Here is a 20,149-nt window from a genome sequence, read left to right as displayed (position 1 = left end):
TAATTACACATTTTGTACATTTATTTTATTTCTTATGTATTATTGTATTATTTTTAACGATTTTAATCGAATCAGAATCGTTAGGACAACCTTATTCTTTGTATGCTGGTCACATTATTTTTATGTTTGACGTTTCTAATTGTCATTTCAGTCTCTGCTTTAAAAAAATAGACTTTAGATCATGGCCTGTTCAAGACGTCTCATCATGCTCGAGGTTCCGGCCGACTTCGAGATGCGATTTTTGATTTCTTTGAATGCAAAAATTTGTGTAATGCTAATCATCACTTGCATTTAATTATTTCCATTGAAAGTCCATAGTTTTTATTATTTTTACGCATGCACTTCGGCATTATTGATGGTCCACTCCTAAGCCCAATAAAGTATGAAGGGAAAATTGGTATTCAGCTCGAAAGTAATGTCCTTTAATTATAAAAAATATTAGATATACCTATATAAGTTGGTCATTAATGGAAAATAAAATAAACGCACAAAGGTGAACGGCCCTCGCTTACTTATCTGCTGATTTTGCTGTGTACCTAGTGTGCCTTTAAAGGCGATAGGGTGACCGTCAAATCCTGTTTAAAAGTAAATAACTTTAATTAACGAAAAAAAAAGTGTGTCAGCTCCGACGCACGAATGGAGTTTACTCTTTTCAATAGCAACGCCTGAAAAGTGAAAGGTGCGCAACCGAGGTGCAGCGCTGCGTGCGCGCCCGCCAATAGCGTGCACGTGCGTGCGGACGCGCTAGGCATGTGCACGCTATGGCGGCTACGTACGGTGAAAGGTGCGCAGAATAGGTTGCGCACAAAAAACGTACCGAGGGGTATAAATGAAAAATCGATTGTTAAGGAGTAAACTCCAATAAGTTATGAAATGACATGCGTTACGTTTTTTGTGCGCAACCTATTCTGCGCACCTTTCACCGTGCGCTGTGCCGCCAACAACTTGCACATCGCACCCATGTGCACGCTGTAGGCGGGTGCGCACGCCGCGGCCTGCTGCACCTCGGTTGCGCACCTTTCACTTATAAGGCGCGAGTATTGAGACGTGCTTCGAGCTAACTTTTTGTTTTTTTTAACATACACACTTTTTTTTGTTGGTAAACAGTGCACATCGAGTAGGGCTTTAGTAATACTTATGTTAAAGAAGACTAAATGTATAGAATTGTAAAATAACTAATAGACTTTATAATATACTTCACATTATATATTTTACTCTTACAATGATATAATCATTAAACAAACAAGCCCAATAACATATAGTATATAGGTATAGTCGCCTATACAGCATACCCTATGTACGTCTCAATACACTCACAGCTAAATTAGAAAGTTGCGCACTAAAGGTGCGCACCAAAAACGTGACACTTTTTCGTTAGTTCAGTTGGTTTTACCCCTCGGATTTTTCTCATACCGGGCGCCTTATATATAAAAAATCGATTCTTAAGGAGTAAACTCCAATAAACTCCAAAAATTTTGCAGCAGAAAAAGCTGAAACCGGTAAGTGGCTCAAGTATGCCTCTCTGACAGAGAGTTACATATTTGTACCTTTTGCCGTGGAGACCCTTGGGCCATGGAGTCGCAGTGCCAAAAAATTTTTCCGTACCATTTCACCGCGGCTTGTTGCCTCGACTGGTGACAGAAGGGCTGGCTCATTTTTTGCGCAAAGGATCAGCCTGGCTGTCCAGCGCGGAAATGCAGCCAGTATTCTTGCCACCATTCCACGTGGGCATGATTTGTATAGTTATTAGGATAAGTTAGCTTAAGTTCCTTATTGTATTCTTTCTCAATAAAAAAAAAAAAAGTGTGTGTCAGCTCCGACGCACAGATGGAGTTTACTCTTTTCAATAGCAACGCCTGAAAAGTGAAAGGTGCGCAAGCGAGGTGCAGCGCTGCGTGCGCGCCCACCAACAGCGTGTACGTGCGTGCGGACGCGCTAGGCATGTGAACGCTGTTGGCGGCAGCGCACAGTGAAAGGTGCGCAGAATAGGTTGCGCACAAAAAAGGTAACGCTATGCGTTCATCGAATTTTACTGCCCATATTTTTTTCATAACGGAGGCTATATATGAAAAATCTATTCTTAAGGAGTGAACTCCAATAAGTTATGAAATTACATGCGTTACGTTTTTTGTGCGCAACCTATTCTGCGCACCTTTCACCGTGCGCTGCCGCCAACAGCGTGCACATACGTGCGCACCCATGTGCATGCTGTAGGCGGGCGCGCACGCCGCGGCCTGCTGCACCTCGGTTGCGCACCTTTCACTTTTAAGGCGCGAGTATTGAGACGTGCTTCGGGGTAACTTTTTGTTTCTTTTTAACATGCACACTTTTTTTTGTTGGTAAACAGTGCACATCGAGTAGGGCTTTAGTAATGCTTATGTTAAAGAAGACTAAATTTATAGAATTGTAAAATAACTAATAGACTTTATAATATACTTCACATTATATATTTTACTTTTACAATGATATAATCATTAAAATAAATTAGAAAGTTGCGCACTAAAGGTGCGCACCAAAAACGTGACACTTTTTCGTTAGTTCAGTTGGTTTTACCCCTCGGATTTTTCTCATACCGGGCGCCTTATATATAAAAAATCGATTCTTAAGGAGTAAACTCCAATAAACTCCAAAAAAAAAGAGTACATTAACGATAATTTATATTTTTTTAGGATAAAAAAAAAGAAAAAATACGTGATCATTGTTTATGTACAAAATATAAAAATTTCCGAACAAAAAAAATTCTTCCTGTTTATTTTACTCTGAAAATGGAAAAATAATAAAATTATTATGTCCTACCTGCTGATCAGTTTAAAGACGGAGCTAAGCCGATGATGTACCTATTGATTCAAGCCATGAATATTGAATTTTTTTTGGGTATTGCAGACAGTGCACTTTCATGTGGTTCTTTGAGCAGCAGGTATTAGGGTTTTTCGCTTTGTATATTTTTTCATTTTTTTTTTGTCTAACTTGTACATATGCACCTACAATTTTCAATACAATATTCTGTGTGTTATGTGGTTTAAGTAACATAGACTTTGCAATTGTATCTAAACACCCTATATATCTAACTCGCTTCAACAAGGTAGCCTTCTTTAAGTTGATTTTGTTTATCTTTTAAAAAAATATATTGTATACTATAATAACTGTCAAAATATGTAACATACCCGCCTATCTACCAAAGAATGTATGCAAAAAGAAATAGAAAGAAGAACGGTTAAAACTTGAAAATGATATTGGCCATTTAGTAAAGTCATGAAAGTAAAGACAAGCCTATAAAAGAAAAAAGAAAAATTTTCAACATATTTACCATAATTATTAATCTTGGGATTTGACAGAACAACTGAAAAACAAAATGAAAGTTTGCCCAGAACGGAACAGAGAGAAGCACTATATGAGTCACAAGAAAGGACCGAGTAAAATTAAAAGACATTAAAAGCAAAACTAAATTCAAAAATGCATACGCAACTTACAAAAAAAGCTAAATGGACCAGGACAATAACGGAATGGTACCGGAGAGACAGCAAGAGAAACTGAGGCAGACAGACTAAAAGGTGGGAAGATGATAATAGTAGCAGAGCGGGGCCAATATGGTCTCGTGTAGCAACAAATAGAATAGAATGGAAATCTTTAGAGGAAGCCTTTCTCGCAAAGACAAGCTGCAGACTAACGACCTTTTGACTATAGTAATGGATGATGTTGGTACGAAAAAGCATTTGAAATCTCGTTACATTAGAGCTTTTATTTTAGAGATACACTAGTTTTTGTTTTATTTTAAAATACCAAATAGTTATGATTTTTCATTTCTCATACTCGGAAAGTAGTGTTATTTGATCTGAGTATCGGGTGGAAAATGCTGCTTCCCTCCACAGGGAGGGAATAACTCATACAAATTACTTCCCACCTAAGGGCCGGAATGAACTTTATTGAACTGCTGTCATCAGCTGTGAAGAGTTTTATGTTTTTTTTTTTATTTGTCCCCAACTAAATTCGGGGATAGGCAAAGATCGTTAACCATACAGCCTGTTCAGATGTCAATGAAGTTCTTGAAGAAAAGTTTTATGTAAAAAATAAAGTAATTATAAAAAAAAAATGCTACGGCCATGTAAGTTTCTAGACAGCCAGTGTAAACCTAGCGCAAACTTCTTAATCGGAATAAGTCGCAACAATAACGTGCTGAGCTCCCTAAATGAAATTTGAAAAGTCGACATAAATTGGCGGGATACTAATCTGTTACATAACAGTGACGGAATAAAAAAAAAGGTTATGATTAAAAAATATAATGACAGTTAATTTTAAATATATTATTATATTATATAATATCTCAGACCAATTATTGTATGGACCTGCCTCGCTAGACGTTACTTTTCTGTCAAAGTGTATGATCAACGATCTAATGTGATTATAAAAACTGTCTGTATAGAATCGATGTTAAATAGTTGTAATCGTGTTTGTCGGTTAAAGAGCTCCGTGAAAATACCTTTTTGTGTGATTGAATTGTGTAAAAAACGGGCAAAAACTTCTAGTTTAGTATACGATATATACAAAATCTAAGCTCGTTTTCCTCAGAAAATGACAGACAATTTTGTTCGTGACTATGAGTGCGATACAGGTCCTTTTATAATTGGTCTGAGATATAATATATATAGTATTTAATATTAAAAAAAATTCTAAACTGAATTTTGTCTAAAGTTATATTTGTTTCCGAACGATCATTTGCCATCTCATTTCTTCTCTTACTCCCCAAGTCGGTGGATTAAACAAGACATTTGGTGTAGAGTGCTATGTGAAGTTTCATTTTAAAAACCATATAAATGTGAACCAGTAATTTTATCTTGCAATAAGCAATCTAGGTATTCTACCAAAGGAAAAGTGAATTCTATAACATTAGTGGTTCTTCGAGTAGGAATAAACGAGATTTTAACGTAAGTCATTCACCTTGGAGAGAGCCGCCTAACGGGGAGTAGCCACAACTCTCAAATTAGACGACTGTTTTACCGACGTTTCAAGAGCGGGCTAAATAAATAGACAATAATTATAATTTCCTCGTAATCGAAATGAAATTTCCTCATATTCGAAATGAAAAGTAGAGTGTTTAACACGGGTAAAAGAATCAATTCCTACTCGAATTATAGCCTAAATACCTCAGGAATTGGTTCTTTCCACCCTCAGTTAACAATCTGATATAATGGTGTTAAATATTTTTGATGTGCGAGTTTACCCCGTCCCCCTTAAAAAAACGACAGACTTTTTTGTTGGTGAATTTGGGTGCGAAACAGGTCCAGTCTAAATAGTCAAAGATGTGTACACATTATTTTTTTCTCGGCCATGTTCATTTTTAGCCCCACCTGTGGAGGCTGTGGAGAAACTCTGCTGAGGTCATTGAACATGGTACTAAGGTCATTCAGTCTCTGCCATAACGATTATTATGCGACACAAAAGAGTGTAAATAATTGAGGAAGTGACTACGTCTACACACTTAATGTCGTTCATAGGGTAACCCTGTGTTGTGTCATCCTCATCCACTTGGGATTGCAACTACCTTGATTTATGGGGGGTTAGGCCAGTAGTCCATCACGTTGCCCCAATGCGGATTGGCAGATTTTACAAACCTAGATAATTCTCATTTATGCATGTTTCCTCACGATGTTTGTACTTCACCGTTTGAGACACGTGATATTTAATTTCTTAAAATGCGCTTATCTGAAAAGGTGCATGCCTCGGACCGGATGCGAACCCACACCCTCCGGAATCGGAGGCAGAGGTCATATCCACTGGGCTATCACGGCTCAAGGACTATAAGTATCGGCTTCCCCACCGCTTTCAGTTCAGATGTGATTCGGTACTCGCCTGGCGCCATATTGGTATTAAGGTGGTCGAAAGCCGTAGGTACTAATCTCGTATAGGCTGAGGTATGGGATATCTTATAGTGTCGGGTCAACTAGGCTCATTCTTTCAATCTTTGGTAAAATTATCATCAGGCTGTTGAGTAGTCCTGTATATCCCAGCACTACACTGTCTGTCTGTACTACAGCGAATACCGTTTAGTAATTCATAGGACATGGTACTGCTGGAAATATTGTCTATGCGTCTACATTTCTTTTTATTTATGGAAACACTGATCTGTCATTCTATGTAAGCTTGTCATGTGAGTTTTTCCGGCTCTCTCTCTTTGGTCTAGCCAGCCATGCGGTGCTAACCCTTAACCCATACTGTTGTAAAGTTAATTTCAATAAAAGCATGTTTGATTCTTGATTTGTTTTATCGTGCTCCACTCGCTGATGTTACCCTGCGACAGGTACCTTCTCGAAATACCTACTCTCGTCTTGTATAGCATTGTTCACGAGGTATCTGTGAACGATAAATCCGACACCACCTTGGGCCTGTCGGTCGTAGAACGAGTAGCTGGATTCGAGGGTTATAGAGCTCTCCCCCTGTTTTCGGACTTTAGACAATCCTTAACAACCGCAACTTGCTCATAACTTCCAGCTCGATGACCTTTTCTTTGGTCCTCACAGTGCGTGCGTTGTATATCGTCAGAATAGACTTAGTTTAAATAAGTATCTAATAGTGATTCCTTGACACGGCGAACTCGCCGTTCCGTTCCGTCAACAAGCGGGGTAGATCAAAATAATTTATTATTTAAGTTAAGTGAGAAATTAAACAACAGAAATCAGAATTATAATTTAATTTAGCACTTACCAGTGTGACTAGTGTTTCGCACTTGCGGGAATGCAGTTGACGCACCCTGTAGGACGTTAGCATTTTGCCGACTTTACAGTCCAAAGAATGCAGTTCCGTTAAAGTTAGTCCAATTTAGTATGCCAGAAGTGCACACGAGTAAGGACATGACTCAGCTTTTGAAGACAGGTTTATTACCACCTGATTAAAGGATTTTTAAGATTTTTTAAAATGTTCTAGTCCTTTCATACTCCCTGCCTCAATACCAAGTGCTTTTGACATTCCAAGGAATTTACGAGTATATTTACATGTCATCCCTTCACAGAGTCACAGAGAGATCTGAGAATGAAAGTTTCTAAAACAACTATATTTTTTTAGGGTCGAAATATCGACATTAAAAATCTATAAGCTATTTAAGCAATTGTTTAGGGCATCCTTTCCAGCAGTTTTAAAATCCGGGCGTTTTTTTTAAATTATTTTTTTATAGTTTACCTAAACAATTTAGGGGTCCACCGTGGAAAAATTGCGCAGGGCTTCAGGTTTTCTTAATCCGGCACGGATGCGTTACGAAAAGTGTAATCGGTCGAGGCGAACGGACGTTAAGAGGTAGAGCTAAAGAAGTTTTACTACATATAGGCGTTGGGGTCCCAAGGTGCTGGAGTGGCGACCCCGCACCGGAAAGCGCAGTGTTGGTCGACCCCCAACTAGGTGGTGGACATCAAGCGGGTTGCAGGGAGCCGCTGGATGCTGGCGGCTCGAGACAGTTTTGTTTGGAAGTCCATGCAAGCGGCCTATGTCCAGCAGTGGTCGTCCATCGGCTGACAACGATGATGATGATGATGATGATGGATGATGATGATGATGATGATGATGATGATGATGATGATGATGATGACGATGACTTCTGCCGAGGCGGGCTCGACAAAGACGTGAGTAAGTGTTGACACCTTTTAAGTCTGCTCCACCTCTGCCATCAACGTGAGCAGAACCTCTTTTTTTGGGGCTTGTTCTGTCTTCAGGCTTTTGTAACGTAATTGTAACGATTAACTGTAATCTAATCCGTACATATTTTAATATAAATAAACAGAACACTTAATTTAATCGGCGTCGGTGATTTTGATGAAGCAAGCACCCGCGCATCTCTGAACTGCATCGTATCGCCTACGAACTTGCACGAAGTAACGCTCGGGGATCTTCGGCTTGTGTTCGAGTCAGCTGTGCGGTTAGATTTAAGAACCTGCACCATTGAGTTTCCAGTCTTATTGTTGTTTACCACTATTTCATAAGGATGAATTCCTACTTAAACCTACGAGATAAGTTTTCAGTAAGTTTTAATGAACTATGAGCTACGTTCTGGTTCTTCTGTACCCGCAACAAACTTAGCCAGGGATTTTATTTAGCTACCAGCTGACACCGCGCGGTTTCACCCGCGTGGTTCCCGTCCCCGTAGAAATACGGGGATAAATAAATAAATATACTTAAACAATACACATCACTATCTAGCCCCAAAGTAAGCATACAGAGTAGCTTGTGTTATGGGTGCTAAGATAGTTGATATTATAATATTAATATACAATTATATACTACATATAAATACTTATATAATGTATAAATACACACAGACACTGGAAAACACCCATGCTCATCACACAAATATTTTCCAATTGTGGGAATCGAACCCACGGCCGTGGATGCAGAAAGCAGTCACTACCCATTGCGCCACGCGGCCGTCAAACTTGACTATATCTTTATGAAATAGTCAAGTTTGAGGGATAATATATAATATAGCCTTCCTCGATAAATGGGCTATCTAACACAGAAATAATTTTTAAAATAGGTCCAGTAGTTCATGAGATTATCGCATTCAACCAAAAAAACTCTTCAGCTTTATAACATTAGTATAGATCACCATTTTGTAATATTGACTATGTCAAAGATTTATAATATAAACATTTTGTTGATTTAATTATAAACTGGAAGAAATACTACATGAACGTATTAAATTTTTTATTTCAATATATTAATATAAATTAAATTACACAGTATTACCACAAGGTGCGCACGCCCCATCTTGCAATATAAAGAGGTAGGTATTAATTGCTCAGTACAAATTGCAATTTAACATAAAGAATCTTAGATCAATAATTAAAGAAATTAAATAATAATAATTAAAGAAATTAAATAATACACGCATTATATTGGGTGTACAACTTTGCTCTCCCCTTTTTAGGTTAATATAGTAATAGTCTGTCATTGGCTGCTTTTTTCACTTTTGATAGTTTAATGCCGTGTAAAAGTGATACACGAATTAATCACACTTGGGAAATTTTCATAAAACCGAAAGTGCTGGTCGGCCAGGTTGTGCGCTGTCGACGGGAGCATAGAGTAATTAACTATGGAGTTGCACCTCACTCAAATGCACCAATAAAATTGTCTGTCGTATTTTCGGGGGCGAGGCGAACTATTTCGATGTGCGATTTATAAAATCACACATCGAAATAGTTAACACCAATAAATATATTTCGTGTCTTTACTATAACTAAATAAACCGGCTTTTTAGAGAGCTCTTTATAACAAAAACGATAACATCTATGAAACATCGATTTATAAACGCATTAGAACGTTGATCTTAAACTTTGACAGAGGGATAACATCTAGCGAATCAGGCCCCTATCTAATTCGTCTGAGATCGGGACAAAAGTGTAAAGAAAGTGTAACGTCTGGAAATTACAGCGGGAGGTAATGTACTTCCCATTTTAATGTTTTAAATTTTTAACACTTTTCGAACATACTCAACAAAATATTCGTCTTTCTAAATTGATTTTAGCTTAAAACATTCTGAGATCGCTTGCTGAGTTCCAGCTTTTGATTTTGTTAAATATTCTTTGTTTGGGTTTTCATTAAACAATACATTTTAAAACTTTTCATTTATAAATTATAATAAAGTAAGTAACAAAAGATATGAAAAATTGCTTTTAACAAATGTATCTAGTGATTCCAGTGTATAAACTGATTTTGTGACTCCAGATGGCTATTATTATTTTCTTAAAATGCCATTTGGATTTATTGGTGGCATTTGTAATGGTCTGTTAGTATTTCAAAGGGCTTTATAACCCAAAGCAGTAGTTCATTTAAACATTTTACTGGTATACATAAAATATATTTTAATTCAATTTAATATAGAAGGTCTTGATTATGCGGAACAAACTGTTTCAGCTCTCAGTTCCTCAGGTTTTACAATCATTCTTAAAAAATGTAAATTTACGAAGATGTATAATATAAAACCATAGAAAGGCGTTAAACCAAGTAAACTAAAGTTAGCGCGTTAACAAATTTACCTGTCCCCAGTAATGTTAAACAAATTGGATAATTCCTGGGTCCGTCTTGCTATTTTTGAAAATTCATATCCACGTACCTCACAAACAGCCTGTATTAATATTAATAAAATAAAATGAAGAAAAGGTGGTATTGGTCAATTTTCTTGAGTAAGTTGGAAACTCTTTTTTCAATCTTCAATCTTTCAAAATTCCAAAAAAATATATATTTGAGATCCACTTATCATTTGAACAAGCTCATTTGAAGTGTCACACGATGCAGTTTGATTTTTTTTTAATTATCCATCTAGCCCCCATATGGACTCCCCAAATTCAGATTTTATCTATTATTTTTACCATCACCAGATTTCATCACGATACACCTTTGCGTTTGGGTCACAGGTGATATGTGTACCAAATTTCAACTTAATTGGTCCAGTAAATTGATTGTGTCAGACGGACATTCGGATTTTGTACGTAACCCTAAAAAGATAATCATACGCTACTGTTACAAATGCTCATTCCAAGCACGAAAGCATGCTACTATTGAGCAGTTGCTACTTATTAGTATGTGTATCGCAACATTGCTAATAATGAGCATGCTACTTGCTGCGCGGGTGGAAGGGGGCGTGATTTTAGCGCGTCTGAACAGGTTTGCTTATTGACTATGCTAGTCGATCAGCATTGCTATTCTGTATTTTCTTCACCTTCATCTCCCCTGTCTAACACGATACTATAGACACAGAGCGATAGATACAAATAAGCATGTGTAATTGGAATGTTTGCTTTGAGCATGCTTATTCAGGAGCATACTTAAAAATACCATGCTTATTGCGAGCAAATGTAAACTGTTGATAAGAATGCTCGTATGCAGCATACCTAATAGCACGTTTTTAACATGCTATTTTAGAGCATGTGTACCATTATACTTAATAACATCCTTGAACGGTGCCTATTAATTAGTTCATTACGAAATCATGTCAAATAAATATATACAACCATACATACATATATTTATAAGCCTATGTCACTTTAGTAAATACACACCTATATACAAATTTCTATTAAGCTTAGCATAAGCTTAGCTAGCATAACCTGACATTTTCAACAGCAACAACAAATATTTAAGTCAACTTTTGTTGTGAATTCAAGTGACCTTAATATATCAAATGTATAAATATAATTATGTAAATTTTTCGCTAATACCATCTGCAATTTTGCAGTCAAACGGCGGGAACAAAGTTGTACACACATTTCCATATTTATTTTGGCATCGTACACTTATTTTTGAACATTATATAAATCTATACAAAATTAGATCATTAAACATTACATAAAGTCAGTTCATTACACACAGTATATTTTAAATTACGTCATTTTTTTAAATGAAATTTTAGATTTAAGAGACAATTTCATGAGAAAAAACTGTTGTCAAATAGGTACATGTAAAACTGAAAAATAAATCATTAAGTTAAATAAAATACAAAATTCACTCTCTCTTTTTTCTATATAAGTCTATACAACATTAGATAATTGACATAAAGTCAGTTCATTACACGCACTTTATTTATATTTACATCATTTAACAATATTTAACACTTCACATGTCCGAATATAGAGCTTGGAAAAACAAATGAAATATTAATATTAGAATCGCCTGATTTCATAAGGCAGTTAGTTGTCTAAGACTTAAAATAAAAAATATGGTCCTTCTGTCGTAGAAGGTACATGTCAAACTGAAAATAAACCATTCAAGTTTAGATAAATACGTTTTTTCATTGATGGTCGTTATTCATATACTATTAGTGCTAGGGTAATCAGATATTATATGGGTCACTCGTTTTACCTATTTACATATTTACATTATATTTACATATTTATATTTTTATACGCATTATACCTACAGACGACTAGCAATAACTTTGTACAAACATATATAGTAGGTACGTTTAGCGCGGAGAAAAAACGAATGTTGAAAATATTGTAAGCGATAGATAAGCACAGAGATAATACACTCTTCTTTGTTTGTAGCTTAGTATTTTTAGGTTGTTTACGTATTTTATTCGCCTCGTTAAACGTACTAGAGTTTGGCTAATGAAAGTAGACTGAAATCCCAAATGCATTTGGAGGACAATCCTAAAGTTAGTGCAAATATTGGAACAACTTTGGTACTTGTAATTTTTTTATACAGGTATGTAATGTAATGTAATTATGTTTCTATAATAAAGCATTTTTAACAAAAATGCATACGTGTATAATACGTTTAACACAACGTGGAATTCATTTTTATATTAATTTATTTTTACTACTAAAATTATTAACAAAAAAGTCATACTAGTCTCTATCATAGTGCGTGTTTGTTATCAGAAAGACGAAAAACAAGAATGTAACGTCATATAACTTTTCTGGTCCTTCGAGGCGGATCCTTCATGAATACAAGTATTACAAATGAAATACAACAGCAGATTAATAGCGGAGTGTCTGTTTTTAATCGACGAGTAGTAAAAACACTATGGGGCTTTTACTAGGCATTATGGTTCATAATTTTATCAGCCTACTAGCGGACGCCTGCGACTTCATCCGCGTGGAATTCAGTTTTTCACAAACTGGTGGCCCATAGGAACCATGGATTTTATCAGGGTGTAAGCTATTATATTTTCGTTTTAAATTTTCACCAAATCGGTTCAGTAGTTGCGACGTTAAATAGTAACAAACATCCTTACAAACTTTCGTGTTTATAATATTAGTAGGATTAAAATGATAGTGGAAAATCAAATATCACCACTCTCATTCTAATAAATTATTTACCCGATAAAGTACAAATATCATTAAGACCAGATTTACAATCACTTTTTTCTTGAACTATACAACAGGTTGTCCCGTATATGTTACGGGCAATATGAACATTCCGGCATTCTGTCATAAAACCTAAAACGCGTAGGCAATGTATGAAAAAATATTGATTTTATACATTGCCTTGGTATTCTATACAATATAATACCTAGGCAATGTACAAAATAATGTCACTGAAAACGCTATTGCAAAAGACATAGGGTTCATAATCACTCGCCCCTTTCGAGTTGTTTTTATCGCTTATCATTTGTTATTGTTTTTTTGTCGAATGTCGTGGAATAAACACGATCATAGGCGTTCCCAGAATGATCTGAAATTCTTTCGATCGACTGCGACGACGCTCAGGGCAGGATCGGCCGCAGTCGTCTCAAGTGCACGTGTCTACAAGTGACTACTATCTACGGAAGCTGAGCCGATTTGGTGATCCAAATCCGTCCCAGTTTCGTCTGCGTGTTATCGCGGTGAAGATAGTTGTCGAAGAAGATGTCCAGACCCGCAACCGGCTGATGGTCTGAAGACAGCACGGCGACTAGCCTCTCCGCGAATACGCGGACGGACTAACATTCGGAGAAGCCCGAAAAACCCAAAATGCCTCGTCGGGAGCCGAATCCCAGGAATGATGACTCGGGACCCCGAAGAAACAATTAACCCGAAGCAAACGTCGAACCGCCACCCGGTATCGCCGCTGCGTCTACGCGGCAGAGCGAGACATCGGGTACCGGCCGCCCCGCCCCGCGCGCCTCCGAGTTACGCCTCGCAAGTCGCGCCGCCAGCCGCCGCGCCGCTGATACCTAGTGCCGGGCCGCCGCCGCCGCCCACCACTGTCGTACCAAACCCTAGTTCGTAACAATAACATGAAGCTCGTGAAGGTGTTTTGAACGAAGGTCGAAAAGGTTTAAATCAAGGGGCGACAGAAGTAGTAGGCAGTAGTAGCGGCATTTAAGAGTAACAAACTTTCGCGATTATAATATTAGTAGGATGTACGATTGTTGGGTGTAGTTTAGTACACTGGACTGTTACACTTGGTCGCAGCATTGACCTTCTTGTGTCCCGTAGGGTAGCTAGTGGTGACGTGACTCTGCACGCGACTCAAGGACACATGAAGCTTAGGGTGCGCTTTCGTCATGTGCCTCTGCATGATTTTCTTATAGACACATGCATAATCACAAAACGAACAAGCATGGGGCTTTTTGACCGCGTAATGTGTTTCCACATGCTTTTTTAAATTATCGCTTCGCTTACTTTTAAAGTTGCACAATTTGCATGAATACGGCCTTTCGTTAGAGTGACATCTCTTGTGTCTGTCTAAATGAGATTTGACTTTTGCTTTATAGTTACACTCGTTACAGTAGTAACTTGTTTCGCCGGCGTGAGATCGCATACGTCGATAACGTAAAGAGTAAGACTTCGAACCAAAATGTGCCAAAATGTGTCGTAATAATGTATTTTTTCGTTTACATTCAAACCCGCACAAATCACATAATAATGCGTGTGATTTCACATTATTTTGGCTTTCTTTCACACATTTATTGGAGGAGCTTGAAGAAAAGGTCTTTTTCGAACTTCGCGAGTTGTAATTCGATTGAATAGGGATACAAACGTTGGTATCCCTAAGTCTAATTTCACTGTCACATTTTTTCAGAATCACACGACATACTCTGTTGGCGTCAAAACCTGAAACAAAACATTTTAGACTTTAAACTATCGTTAGTGTTATTCATATTAATATTAATTGATTATAAAATGGGCCCCGTATGGGTTCGAAACTAGTCAGTCATATACCGACATTGTATCACGTGAGTTTTAGCCGTATTTTATAATAAATTAAAACAAAACATTATTTGTAATTGCCTGTTTTTATTTTTAGAATTCCGTACCTTAAAGAGAATAAACCATCCCTACCAAACAAACAACCAACGAACTAGGTCAATTTACGAATACATTAACTCAGAGTCAAAGCGTCTGATTGTCATTTTTCGGTTATAAAGGTCAAAAAGTAAGTACATACTACGGCCTCCGTAGCCCAGTGGATTTACAAGACGAGATCCTGCGTTTGATCTCCGGCAAGGCCGAATGAGGTGTTCTTAATTGGTCCAGGTCTAGATGGTGGGAGGCTTCAGTCATGGCTAATTACCACCCTACCGGCAAAGAGGTACAGACTTATCGACTTACGATATCGTAAGAGGTATAATATCGTGCAGAAACCGAAAAGGATGTGGATTTTCATCCTCCTCCTCCTCTTCCTAACGATTATACGACGAGGACCTCTTGAGGGCTATTAGAGCAAAGCAGAAGGCCATTCAAGGAGGTTGAGCGTTAAGGTGTTGAGAGAAAACTCAGGAAGTATTGACATCTCTCTTTTACGTTCGTTACATTACCCATGAGGCTGCTTTCGGAGTCACAGAAACAGTGGCGGATTTACCAGTAGGCTAACTGCAACCTAGCGCAGCAGATTTCAGAGGGCGGCAAATTTTAACCAAATAGTTTTATTACAGAAGTAAATAAAACTACTTGGCGGTACCGAAAACTGACGTTGGCCCGACCAGATCTAATAAAAATAATAATAATAATAGCCTTTTATTCAGATTATTAATTTTTACAAACTAAAAACATAAACGAAAGATTTATGAGTGTAGTAGCTGTTTCTTGGTTATTTTTTAGAAATCTGTTTGCCAATCGGCAAAGGCCTCCTCCAACCTCTTCCATTCCTGTCTATCTTCAGCCACTCTATTCCACGTCACGCCTGCTACTTGTCTGATGTCGTCGTCCCATCTTTTTTGTGGTCTACCTCTTCTTCTTTTTCCTTCTCTGGGGTACCATTGTGTCACAAATTTGCTCCATTAGTCTTTTCCTCTTACTGTGTGCCCTGCCCACCGCCATTTGAGCCTTTTGATTTTGTTTGTTATATCTATGGTTTTGGTTTTGTTTCTTATGACAAATTTTTTCACTCTGTCTGCCTTTTTTATATTTAACATGCTCTTTTCCATTGCATGTTGGCAGGTCGCGAGTTTGCTTAGTGTATGTTTTGTTAACGCCCAAGTTTGGCTGCCATACATAAGGACAGGTAGTACACATGTATCAAAAAGTTTACTTTTCATGTTTATATGAAGCGTTCTATCTTTCATGATTTCCTTAAAACTCCAGTATCTCTTCCAGCCGTTGGTTATTCTTCTTTCTACTTCTTTGCCTACAGAATCTTTTTGGGTCATTAGCTGTCCTAGGTATATGTATTCATCTGTGTAATCGATTTCCGTTTTCCCTGAGATTATAGTGGTTTTCTCTCCATTAGTTACTACCAGATCTAAATGGACATATTTGAACCGCGCCGAAGGTAAAACAAGCGTACCTATGGGTGACGACACGTGTCAGCTTACCTTCGTGCGCTGGCATGCCAAACATGCCTTAGCCCAGTAGCAGCAGTTTTTTCGCATGAGTGGCCAAACAAAGCGTTGTGCAACGAGCTTAGCTGAGGCATTAGGACCAGGATGGCTGAGAGAATGGAGGCTGGTGAAAATTTGCCTACGACAGTTCTCTAGGACAAAAGGTCTGGGAGTCGGGGTACTGATGTCGCAGTACATTTCAGTACGACTACCAGGTATTGTCATCTTGGTAAGGCGAAGAGATGTTTCACTGTTGAGATAGCTTAAGGTATGTGGTTTGGGACACGGCAAGAACTGCAAGATCAACAGGCATGTACAATGTCATGTGTTGAATGTCTGTCGTAAATTGCGAGATGAAGTCCAAGTGTCTTTACTGACGTGGCAGTTACTTTTTCGCTCATGGAAAGCGTAGCATAGTGGTATATGGTCAGTATAGATGGTGAAGTCACTGGCTTCTAACATGTGACGAAAGTGTTTCGATGGAGCCATGCGATCCTATGGAGAGTATTTGACCTGCGAGGGGCTCAACTTGCGTGAAGGGGTTGCCAAGCTCCGTCCACGTGCTGTTGTAGGGCTCCTGCGAATGACTGTGTTTAAGCTCTCTGACGGTTTTCGGGATGGTGATGTCAGCGATGGCCTTGCCTTTGCTGTCTAAAGGTTTGGTACCTTTGTCGGAGATTTGGCAGCCCAGGAATGTTATCTCAGGTGCACCGAAGATGCAGTACGCCGTATTCCTGCATACGAGAGAACAGTTGGCGTAAATGGTCTTCGTGCTCTTCCCGAGTATAACAAAAAATCGTCAAGTAAGCGTAGCAAAAGTTAAGTCCACGGGTTAGCGCATCGACGAATCTCTGGTAGGTCTGCTCTACGTTCATAGTTCATAAAAGGGAACTCGTACAACCTAAAGAGACACGAAATCGCTATTTTAGGCATGTTTTCTTCAGCCACAGGGATCTTATTGTAAACCTTGACCAAATCTATAAGAGAAAAGTTTTCTTTTTTATTTTCTACAAGTTAGCCCTTGACTACAATCTCACCTGATCGTAAGTGATGATGCAATGTGTGTGAAGTGGGCTAACTTGTTAGGGGTAGAATAAAATCCACACTTTTTTGGTTTCTACACGACATCCTACCGGAACGATAAATCCCTTGGCGGCACGTCTTTGTTGGTAGGGTGGTAACTAGCTACGGCCGAAGCTTCCCACCAGCCAGACTTGGACCAATTAAGAAAACCTCAATCGTCCCAGCCGGGGATCGAACCCAGGGCCTCCATCTCGTAAATCCACCGCGCCACGGAGACCGTCAATTACGACCTATAAAAAAAGTGACGAAATGGGTATTTATCTGGGATTGTCCTTGCGTTGAGCAGCCTATAATCTCTGTCTTTTTTGGTCGCTAGATGGAGAGGTGATGACCCTGGACTATGGATCTACGGACTATGATGGACGAAAGGTACCATTCGCCAGCATCGCGTCAAACTCTTGTCTAGCTATTTTTAATCTGGAGCCAGCCTTCGGGGTGAACACGACACAGGGTGGCCTGGTGTAGTACAAATGTGGTGTTGTGTACTGTTTTACTATAGCTGGTGTGCCGTCGTGGCGGGTGATATCTGGGAACTCATATAAAATATTATGATATTTGCCGCCAGTAGATATAATAATAATAATATGCTCCAGACCGACTTTTCGGTCACGGCAGCTAATCTCATGGTAAGATTAGCCATGTACGCAGGAGATATTATAGTGCATAAGTGTATGCGCAAGCACAGGTGCACTCTCTCTTCCCTCGCTCTCGAAATCCGATGGGACGGCAGACCGACACGACCGGTGAGAGAGCAGGTTTACGTGCTCTCCGAGGCACGGGGGTAACACCGCCAACTTCCCAAGCCCTTGACTACAATCTCACCTGATGGTAAGTGATGATGCAGTCTAAGATGGAAGCGGGCTAACTTTTTAGGAGGAGGATGAAAATCCACACCCCTTTATATACGGCATCGTACCGGAAAGCTAAATCGCTTGGCGGTACGTCTTTGCCGGTACTCCAGGCTGCTATTAAGATTTTTCTTGTAAGAAAAATCTCAATTTGTTTTTGTTGGCCTGACCCGGGATTCGAACCCTGGACCTCATTGTCCGTAGTTGAACTAGCTAACCACGGGACTAATGAGGCAGTTAAAAAAACAAAGTATATAATGGAATAATAATAATATAAACAAATAATGTGTATAGCCTACACGCATTGCTCCTTGAATCCTTCAAATACCTCGGGTCCGTCATGTGTTATTGACCACGACGTCAAAGCTCGTATAAATGAAGCTTGGTCAATATGGCGAGGCCTAACTGGTGTTTTATGCGATCAGAGAATACCGCTAAAGCTCAAGTCGCGAATGTATAAAACTGTAATTCGTACTGCGTCATACGATGGAGAGACATAGTCGTGCGGTCCCTTATATGCAGGGCGTTTAATTCGGTCTGAGTCCATCTGAGCACGCCAAAGTACGGATATTATTGGCGCCTGACAAATGACTATTATAGATCTTTGTCAAACGTCGAAAAAAAACATAGCCAATTGACTGTTTTATGTCCACCTGTTGCACCCATATTGATTGTGATATGCCCAGATACAGGTACGATTCAGTAGCATAAATGAAACAGCATTGTTTTGATGTGAGCACAGTAGTTACCTGTAGTGTGGTAAGTCAAATTCGCGTTAGCGGCAGGCAGCGACTCGTAGACATGACACGATGCGTGGGTAGTCGTTTCAACAACAGGCGGCACTTCGCCCCTCGACGCGTGATGTGTCGGTTCCGCGGCAGTAACAGGCTGTGAGTCGTCACCCGAGCCCTGGTGGGACCCGTATTCGACACCCAAGGGGGACCTGTTCTCGTCAGGGACAGGCGGAGACCTGTCACCCGAAGCCTGGTGGGACCAATCATTGCCAGTGACAGACGGAAACTTATCACCCGAGGCGTGATGGGACCAGTCCTCGTCATCGACAGGCAGATGATGATCACCCGGCGCGTCATCCGCATGCCTGTAAACACAAAACACTCAAAATGTGCAGCGTAGTGAGTGAGGCACTTTCAGGGGGCGCCAAAAGGATAAGAAAACAAACAATATCACAACAAAGTTAGAATTTATTTTAAAACAAATTGCACTGTTATTCAAAACGCTTACTTTGATACTAGCGGACCCGGTCAAGCTTCTCTTTGACTAATGTGCGCTTCTTACCTACTCCTACACTATCCCTACCCTACCCCTATACTGCCTCTACCGTACTACTATCCTGCCCGTACCCTACCCCACATTTACCCTACCTCTGTGTACGGCGTAGCGGACGCCCGCGACTTTGTACGCGTGGAATTCAATTTTTCACAAGTCCCGCGGGAACCATGGATTTTTCCGGGATGAAAAGTAGCCTATGTATTAATCCAGAGCAAAATATTTTCCCATTTCAAATTTCAGCCACTTTAGTAGCTGCAGCGTAAAAGAGGAACAAACATACTTACACACTTACACACAAACTTTCGCCTTTATAATGTTAGTGTGATTGGAGGGTAGGGAGACGTAAAAAAAATCTTTATGTAAAGTATCTGTTGGAATGCTTTCGAAAGGACTTGTCCCAAAATGGGTTTTTATTATTTAAAATTTGTAAAGAGGTCTATAGATAGAAGTAATAATAATAAAGGTCTATAGTAAGAAGGTTTACGTATAAAAGATACAAATTGCTGTTTAGAAAGTTATTTTCAGAATTTTTGGAACCTGCATTAAATTTAGCAGATTCAGAAGTGATTATAAAAATAAGGAAATTAATGTCGAACAAAGGTTATGTATGTATTCACAACATTTGTCAGGACAACTTAATTAACAAATCAAACTGTAACCAAAATAAGACCCTAGAATGGCAGAAAATGACCTTGAGTGAAGT

At 38.9% G+C, this 20,149-nt stretch overlaps 1 protein-coding gene across 6 annotated transcripts in view; it reads right to left on the bottom strand.

Moving 5' to 3' along the window:
* Nucleotides 1-8,670: 8,670 nt before the first annotated feature.
* Nucleotides 8,671-20,149, bottom strand: part of LOC112047119 (zinc finger protein 808) — a 78,128-nt gene continuing 66,649 nt past the window's right edge. For 5 of the 6 annotated variants that reach the window (XM_052889621.1, XM_024084042.2, XM_052889624.1 and 2 more), the window contains 2 exons: nt 18,906-19,255; nt 8,671-14,519 (listed from right to left, as the gene is read on the bottom strand). In XM_052889621.1, the coding sequence (XP_052745581.1) occupies nt 13,846-14,519; nt 18,906-19,255 (1,024 nt within the window). In that variant the 3' untranslated portion in view covers nt 8,671-13,845. Of the gene's footprint in view, nt 14,520-15,406; nt 16,960-18,905; nt 19,256-20,149 lie in introns of those variants that run through there. The other variant, XM_052889623.1, reaches the window with a different exon arrangement.

Source organism: Bicyclus anynana, chromosome 26 (assembly GCF_947172395.1).
Source record: "Bicyclus anynana chromosome 26, ilBicAnyn1.1, whole genome shotgun sequence".
In the NCBI taxonomy this organism is placed as follows: Eukaryota; Metazoa; Arthropoda; class Insecta; order Lepidoptera; family Nymphalidae; genus Bicyclus; species Bicyclus anynana.
Note: the sequence above shows the minus strand (reverse complement) of the source record. Positions and strands in the feature narration are given on the sequence as shown.